We start from the raw sequence: 8874 nt of genomic DNA on the forward strand, positions 1-8874 counted from the left end.
TCAGACATGAAATTTATGGCCCTTTGGTGCAAGCCAATCAGCTATAAGCTATTATGGATGACATGATTGGGATGGAAAATGAGTGCAAAAGAAGTTTCTCACCCGTAACTGTGACTAGCTACGTGTGTTTGCTCATTTTGCACCAACTGAGATGGAGGGCCTTGGACACTGATTAGCAGAAACATGACACAGGCTTCTCCTTTCACCAATCCTGAGCTTAATTCTCCTCTGTGTCTGGATGAGGGCTTACATAGCCTCTCTGGTCCATTTTTACATTTACATTCTGCTCTGAATTTTTTTAAATGATTAATATGTGTCTAAAATTTGCTCCTGCTGGAGGTTGTCCTTTGAAATCTATGTAATATTTTATTTTCCACAATGATGACACCATAGTGAGGAGAAATAGATAGTGCTATTTTTGGACAAAGAAGGCCTCATCCTCTCTTGGGATGTCCACTCAGAGAAACTAGACAGTATTTTTCTCTCTACCTTGTATCCCATCATCTGGGGGTTTCAGAAGAAGACTCCAGGACACCAAATTCAGCATGATGGTCCTTTGTTTTCGTAACCTGCCCTGCCATATTGGACAATGAAAACTGGTAATTAAATAAATGCTGAAATTCTGCACTTTACCCACTAGAATGATCCTCTTCACAAGGATACCAATTTAAATTTATAGTAAGCCTCATATTTTAATTACCATACTTGAGAACTAAGCAAATTAAAAGTTTGTAATCCAAAGATTATAATTTCAATCAGAGTAGTAAGTCAGATCAGTTTTGGCTCATGTCTGGCACAAGTACATCTTTTGTCTTATTCTTTTTACATTATTTTTGCATCAGTTATGATCAGTTTCGATACCGAATATATATTTATTAGTTGGCGTTTTGACATAAAACCTGTACCTTGAAGACCGTGCAGGTCATTTTCACAATTCTTTTTGTCTGTGATCTATTGAGAAAAATATTGTTATTTTGTTGATCATTTACTTCATAAGCCAAAACTAACTATTAATAATATTTAAATAAAAGAAAAAGGAAGAAAAACAGAAAATTAGGAAATATCAAGATTGAAGATGGTGTGAGAGAAAAACATCATTAAATGTATATTAAGAAAAGCTCAAAGGTGTAGTGTTATTATCTACAGTTGTTTGTGACACTTTAAACAGTAACATGATCACCAAATAGTTTAGAATTTGAATTTTTCTGTATCTTCATGATGATACTCCTTTTCACAGAGTACCGGATGATCAAAAAGTCAGTATAAATTTGAAAACTTAATAAACCACGGAATAATGTAGATAGAGAAGTAAAAATTGACATGAATGCTTGGAATGGCATGGGGTTTTATTAGAACAAAAAAAAAAGTTCACAAAATGTCCAACAAATGGCACTGGACAGCAAAACGTCAGTGATTGCGCATGACAATCATGTATAAAAGGAGCTGTAATGAGAGAGAGAATCAGATGCGCCAGCAGTCGCAGCATGTTGACGTTACCTGAAAAGGCGCTTTTAGTGAAGCTGTATTATCAGAATGGGGAATGTGCTAGTTCAGCATTACGATCCTTATGATCCTATCACCATAGGACAAATGCAGCTGTGGCGAGAATGATTTCAAAGTTCGAAGCCACGGGTTGTTTAAACGATAGACCCCGTAGTGGCTGACCGAGCACAAGGCATAATGCTGCTGAGACAGTTCAGGAAGAAATGGAGACTGTAGCGGGCTTATCTATGCACCAGGAAGTCAGCGCTTTTGCAGTCGCATGTCGCATCGGCATTCCATACACTACTGTTTGGTTGGAACTTAGGCGTACTCTCCGATGCTATCCGTACAAAATCATTGGCATCATGAACTGTTACGTGGCGATTTAGTGAAGCGGAGGGCATTTGCGGTGTGGGCATTTCAAAAGATGGCGGAAGATGATGATTGGTTGAGTAACATGTTGTGGACCGACGAAGCTCATTTCAGGCTCCGAGGGTCTGTCAACGCCCACAACTGCAGAATTTGGGCTACCGAAAATCCTAGAACTGTCGTGGAAACTCCATTGCACGATGAGAAAGTCACGGTATGGGTTGGATTTACCACATTTACTGTTATCGGACCTTTTTTCTTCGAGGAAATGTGTGATTCTGGTTTTGTAACTGCTACTGTGATGGGTGAGAGGTACACCGATATGTTACAGAATCGCATCATCCCCAGCCTGGCTGATAAACACCTGCTGGAACGTACGATGTTTATGCAGGATGGCGCTCCACCCCATATTGCGTGAAAGATCTCTTGCGCGCGTCGTTTGGTGATGATCGTGTGCTCAGCCGCCACTTTCGTCATGCTTGGCCTCCCAGGTCCCCAGACCTCAGTCCATGCGATTATTGGCTTTGGGGTTACCTGAAGTCTTAAGTCTATCGTGATCGACCGACATCTCTAGGGATGCTGAAAGACAATATCCGACGCCAATGCCTCACCATAACTCCGGACATGCTTTACAGTGCTGTTCACAGCATTATTCCTCGACTACAGCTATTGTTGAGGAATGATGATGGACATATTGAGCATTTCCTGTAAAAAACATCATCTTTGCTTTCTATTACTTTGTTATGCTAATTATTGCTATTCTGATCAGATGAAGCGCCATCTGTCGGACATTTTTTGAACGTTTGTATGTTTTTGCTTCTAATAAAACCCCATGTTATTCTAAGCATGTGTGTCAATTTGTACCTCTCTATCCACATTATTCCATGATTTATTCAGTTTTCAGATTTATACTGACCTTTTGATCACCCGGTATGTATTTGCTAAAGTGACCTATCCAAAGAACTGATTTGAACCCCATTTTGAGATAAACTAGTCTGTTATGTGCATCCAAATGAATTCACTCAAACCTCAACAACTACTATGGAGCTTGTTCCAGTATGCCAGAACTTAGTAAATAACATGGTAACTTAAATAATGTTTATTGATTCTTTCATCAATGCTTGGTAGAATAAATTCATAACTATAAACACAAAACACAAACTCATGGATATTCTACAACATTAAGAAACATCCACACCTTTGTGCTTTTCATTTTTAATTCAAACAACTTCTAAACACTGGAGATCAATACCAAAAATGCCATCTCACCTCCTTAGAACTGACATTGTCAGAAAAGTTTTCAGTCTTTGATATCCAAACTAAATAGAGAACTCATAAGGACTGATGAACTGTGTGTCCTTCATGAAACTAGAAATGAGTACTGAATTAACTGTGAGATCAGCAAATGGGCCGTAACAAGAAGCAACACAAGAAAAACAACCGGGTAGAAGGTGAAATAGGAATGAAATGAAAGGCAAAAAGAGTTAAACAGAGCCTGATACAGCACTTTTCTGTACGAGAATTAACTTTCTTCTTTTTCAAAAGTGAACATAGTAAACAAAAAATGTAAAACTTAAAGTAAGGAGAATACTGAAAAAATGAGAGGAATAAACAGTTTCTATTTATTAATTATTTTATGTTATAAATAATCAAGAGATTCAGTGGCAAGAGAAGTAAAATAATCCTGCCATTAAAACTAGTGTAAATACAGTAGTTATTCAGGTTAAAAATTAAATGACTGTGTATATGACAACAGCATGGCTTATAAAGCTATATGTAGCACAAAGAAGTTAAAAAAAACTCTTATTCGGGTGCTTCCTTGGGATCTAATGGAGCAAAATAAAATATATGGAAGTTGTTTTTTCATTCATTTGTTCATTCACACACCACACCACACAGCTTCCATCATAGAGGAAAATCTGGAAATGTAAAATGAATCAAAGTTTACATTAAAAAATGAAAAAAAGGATTTAACATTAAACTGTACAAAGTATTATCAATACACTATCACTGCACTGTCATATACTACTTTTGCTTACACAAGCTCTAGATAACATGATTTTCTATATTGATATTCATCAACAAATAAGTGTTCTCTACAATTGTATTGATAGGGCCCTGTTAACAGTTAACATTGTTGCATCTCATGTTTCTAACAGGAGTCATCTATCATTGAATCCAGATGGTGAGATTATTTTTATAAATTTATTAAAGCAAAGGGTAAACAAATTACAGTATGATTTAAAACAGGTACATGAAGTAAATTATCATTTATTCACTTAATAATCTTCTCAGTAAAGTTCACACAAAGGAATGAGCTGAAACAATTGCTCAGTATATAGTAGAGTATTCAGTGGACATTCATATACATAAAAGTTTCAACTTTGCTTTTGAACTTGTATTGTCCTTCAAAACACTATATTTGTGCACAATGTAGTTGGATTCTTCCAGTACTGTGGTCTGATTGAAAATGTAGGTGTCTCTCTCTCTCTCTCTCTCTCTCTCTCTCTCTCTCTCTCTCTCTGTGTGTGTGTGTGTGTGTGTGTGTGTGTGTGTGTGTGTGTGTGTGTGTGTGTGTGTGTGTGTGTGTGTTCTCTTCTAAATATTATTTCAGTGAGTGAAACCATTGGGGTTGTCTTATTATATTTTATAAATTATGTTGGTGTATAGCAGTTATTCATTTTCATGTGGTTGTTGCAGATGAAAGCATTCTTCGAAAAGTATCCAGAGGCTGGTGCTGGAACAGCAGCACGCAGTCAGGCACTTGAGACAGTTGAAGGAAATATACAGTGGCTTAGTAGCTATCATGACACAATCAAAATGTGGCTTTCTGTGAAACCAATTCCATCTTGAAAAATAAATGCTGACAGTCTACGGAGCTTTAAGTGCTACAGACATTATGTCTACCACATACAACAACTTAAGTAGTTGTTTAACTTTTATTTAACTAAAAAAAATTCAAATGAACCTTGTAAAAAAGAAATGTGATGTTACCTGCTGCAGATGAAACACTGTGTAATGTAAATATATGATGTTTCATTTGTGACTATTGTCAGAGAACTGCAGATTCAAAACATTTTTCAAATATGTTTAATGATCATTCAGATCATAAAGACATTTGAGATGTATCAATGTCTTTGCATCAGTGCTGCCTTCAGTGTTGTTAAATAATTCTGTAAATATTATTGTACATCAATCAATTTTTGTTGTGATTATATTTTTATATAAGCAAGTTAATACTGGCTTTGTTTATTTACAGAAATTGGTTTGCAATACATGATTTAAGATAGATTTCCAGCTCTGAGTTCAAATTTTCCTTAAACTAAAAGTTTCAGGTGCATTTTTCTGGTGTTTCAGTGCATATTTATAGTTTCACTTCTGCAACCTGCAGTTAGCCTAAACAAGTACTGCTCTTTACATGTTTTATATAGCCTCATGTTAAGAGAAAATGTTGGTTTATTTTATTTATTGATCCTTTTTGTCTTTTGTGTACATGGGTACAATTAGATATTGGACAAGTCAGTTAACAATCGGAATGATACTGTGAGAACATATTTCTGATGATATTATGGGTGTAATACAACAATAAAGTCATGCAATACATCGTAAGTTTACAACATGAAGCAGTATACATAGATCATATTTCTAAAATACATACAAGCCTAAAACAGTGCTGAGACACCTATATACTTTTCAATAGCCTGTGTACATAATGGTCAAAGTTTTTACAACACACAAAATAAAATTGGCATATTGGAAAATCAACATCAAAATCTTAATATCTAATTCATCCACATACAATATAGGATAGTATGTATTCATCAGTGCTATTGTACAATTTATTGAAGAGATACATTTTGGAGCTAATTTATAGTTCCTTACATTTTTACTGTTTTCATGTAATGTGGTAACTTCTTTTAAAGTTTAATCCTGCTTGTAGAGGCCTAAATTGTCTCAGTTTTTTTTTTCCGCGTTATACCCATACTGTTCCATTTTCTGTCTCATATTATGGTTCATTTAAGAACATTTTCATTTTGTTCACTGGTTTCTGATTGCAGACAAAAGGCGTTTTTAAAGTGGATTCAATAGAATGTAGAATGGACCTATATTAGTCTAATGTGATATTCACTTTAGTCATATGTAAAGAGGGGTAGCAAAACGTGAAGAATAAACAGTACTCCAGCAGTGATTGAATAATGCTCTTGTATTGTTGCAGCAACACACTAAATGAAGGGTTGCCAAATGCCGCATACTGTGCATAAGGGAGAAAGTGCGGCACGGGTGCACACATCTCAGCCGCGGGCAAAGCAGAAGAGCGACATCTGGGACTAGGCACATGTACCAAACGAGCAGCAATGGCTCTGCTTCCTTGTTTACGTGGTACCAGGAGGACTGAAGCACACTGTATTGCATCCCTCTGGTGACTAGCCTTACTTGAGATGTACTGAGAAATGGCGAGTATTGCAAAAAAGCAATGAACAGGAGATCTGTATTCTCAGTCATTTAAACATGACTGGGAACTGCAATTCTTCTTTACAGCAGTAAGTGAAATCTCATAGTGTTTGCTGTGATGCCTAAAAATAGGTGGCCAGCGCAAACTCACAATTGAAAGACTCGCAACTCATTTCATAAAGACAAGTGTTGTGTACTGGAACAGTGTAGAATGGCAAGCCAAATTAAGTGTACTTAAGAAAATGGATTAGGCATATCAACAGGATTTTAATGTAAGTTATAATAACTGACACCTCTTGAAGCCTTCGTTTCTTGTGTTAAATTCATTTCTACTTTACTGTACTACATATTGTTTTCAATTTTCCAGTATATCTGCAACGTGAGCAAGTTTCAGAACTGCATTAAGAATAGCAAGATGTGGGAAACCATTTTCCAGAGGGGAATTTGTGAAAGGCTGTCACATTGGTGATGCAGAACTTTTGTGTCCCACAAATGTTAGCAGGTTTCAAGAAATCGGCCTGTCCAAACAGTGACACTATGTGTGAGTGTTATGGCCAGCAATGTGCACAGGCAGGTAATAAATAAGGCTCAGAACTTTGTTACTTCCTGTGTTGCATTGGCTGAAGCAACATATCTTATAGATTCAGCTCACACAGTAATACATATACGAGGTTTCAATAATGCTCTGCAAGTAACAGAGGACGTTTTGGACTTAGTGCTTTTGAAAGGGACTATGACAGGTGTAGACTTACTCCAAACTGTTGAGCAAGCAATTGATGGTGTCGGTATGGATTGAAATTGGTTAATCTCAGTGAGCATGGATGGAGCACCAGCAATGTGAGGCCATCAGAGAGGACTCATAGCACTGATGTGCAAAAAGCTCAGACGCACAGAAGAGACGTTGTATAGAATTCACTACGTTCTACATTGAGACTCTTTGAGCAAAATCTTTAACATTAAAAAACATCATGCAAATCCTTGTGCATGCTGAAAACTATCTGAAGACAAATGGGCTTACGCATCACCAGTTTTAGCATTTATTGGAGGAATTAGGAGTGGAGGAAGGGGACATACTTTACTATACCGAAGTATGCTGGCTCAGTTGAGGTAAAATGCTAAAAAGATTTTTTAATTTATGTTTGGCCACAGTACATTTCTTGCATGAGATGAGAAAGAGTGGACTAAAATTAGAAAACACTTCCTGGATATCAGACCTTGCATTACTCGTGGGCATTACATCTTGCATGAACAGCCTGGATGTCAATTTGCATGGTGAAAATAATTTAATTTCTTACAAGATGAAAAAAGTAAATGCTTTTGAAAAGGAGGCTTGCTCTTTGGAAGAGCCAACTATTGTCTGAAAACACTGCGCATTCCCCTGCTCTAGGTTTGGTCCACGAAAGTGCCAGATTTCAAGAATACGTGCCAATAATTGTAAAAATTAAGGAGCAACTTCAAGCATGATTTATAGGTGCTATGAGTGTGTCTCCTATCATTTGTTGCTTTGCATAGCCACTTTCAGCATCAGTTGAATATACTTCGAATCAACTACAGATGAAGCTGATCGACCTGCAGAGCAATACACGGCTGAAGGTCGAGTTCTTTGCAGTAAGACGTACAAAAGAATTCTACAAAAATTTTCCACAGCAAGTACTTCCACTCCTGCATCATGAAGTTGCGAGAGTTATGTCCATGCTCAGATCTACTTATGTGTGTGAAAGATTTTTCTCTGTAATGAAAATGAATAACTCAGGGTTTCGATCAAGTATTAATAACAAAAATCTTCACGACTGCTTGAATTTGTCAATGTGCCATGTTTCTGTACCCAATATTAACTTTATCGTTCCTCATCACCAATGATAATCTTGTTTCAGATTTCTTTCTCTAATTTAAAATTGTTATTTACTAACTGTGCGTCATCCTGCTCCATGTTACATAGGCGAACACTGTTATCTGAAAACTCTGGTATTAAACTGGTTGTTCAAGGTATGTATACATGCTTAAAAATTATGGGCTTACAACCAATCCAGCATATTTATGCACCATTTGTGTGATGTTTGTATGCAGTGCCATACCTTCCCATGATGACATTGCCCACTGTGAAGAGAGCACAAGAGTGCCCCAGGTACAGTGTATCCCTGCTAGTGGGTAAAGCGAAGCGGCGACATCTGTGCTTAGAGACATATACTAAATGAGTGGTGACAGTTCTGTTTCTCTGTTTATGTGTTTGGTAAGTGTGCATGCTGTGACCAGGGAGATGCACATTTGCAGCACCTTCACATGTGCAGAATTTCTGGCCGGCCCTGCACTAAATGATACACACCAGCACATGAGGTATTGCAAGGTTCAGTTAGGAAAATATGGTGAAAAGTGTTTGCAGATCTAGAAATATTAAAGGTAACTGTAACTAGCTGTATTTTATCCCAAAACATAATAAAATTTAACAGATAGTGCATTTGTAGTGGGAACTGAAAATTTGTGTCTGATTCAGAACCTGAACAGACTTCCTGCTTATTGCAGGCAGTTGCCATAACCACTAGGCTGCGTGAGCATGCCTCTTGGTATGACATA

The 8874-nt window shown here is 37.0% G+C and overlaps 1 protein-coding gene across 3 annotated transcripts in view; it reads left to right on the forward strand.

Moving 5' to 3' along the window:
- The window catches only part of LOC126236128 (glutamyl aminopeptidase-like), a 470917-nt gene extending 465886 nt beyond the window's left edge, over window positions 1–5031 (forward strand). For 2 of the 3 annotated variants that reach the window (XM_049945205.1, XM_049945204.1), the window contains exon 17: window positions 4552–5030. In XM_049945205.1, the coding sequence (XP_049801162.1) occupies window positions 4552–4704 (153 nt within the window). In that variant the 3' untranslated portion in view covers window positions 4705–5030. Of the gene's footprint in view, window positions 1–4551 lie in introns of all 3 variants that reach the window. The other variant, XM_049945203.1, reaches the window with a different exon arrangement.
- Window positions 5032–8874: the final 3843 nt, after the last annotated feature.

This window comes from Schistocerca nitens, chromosome 2, assembly GCF_023898315.1.
Source record: "Schistocerca nitens isolate TAMUIC-IGC-003100 chromosome 2, iqSchNite1.1, whole genome shotgun sequence".
In the NCBI taxonomy this organism is placed as follows: domain Eukaryota; kingdom Metazoa; phylum Arthropoda; class Insecta; order Orthoptera; family Acrididae; genus Schistocerca; species Schistocerca nitens.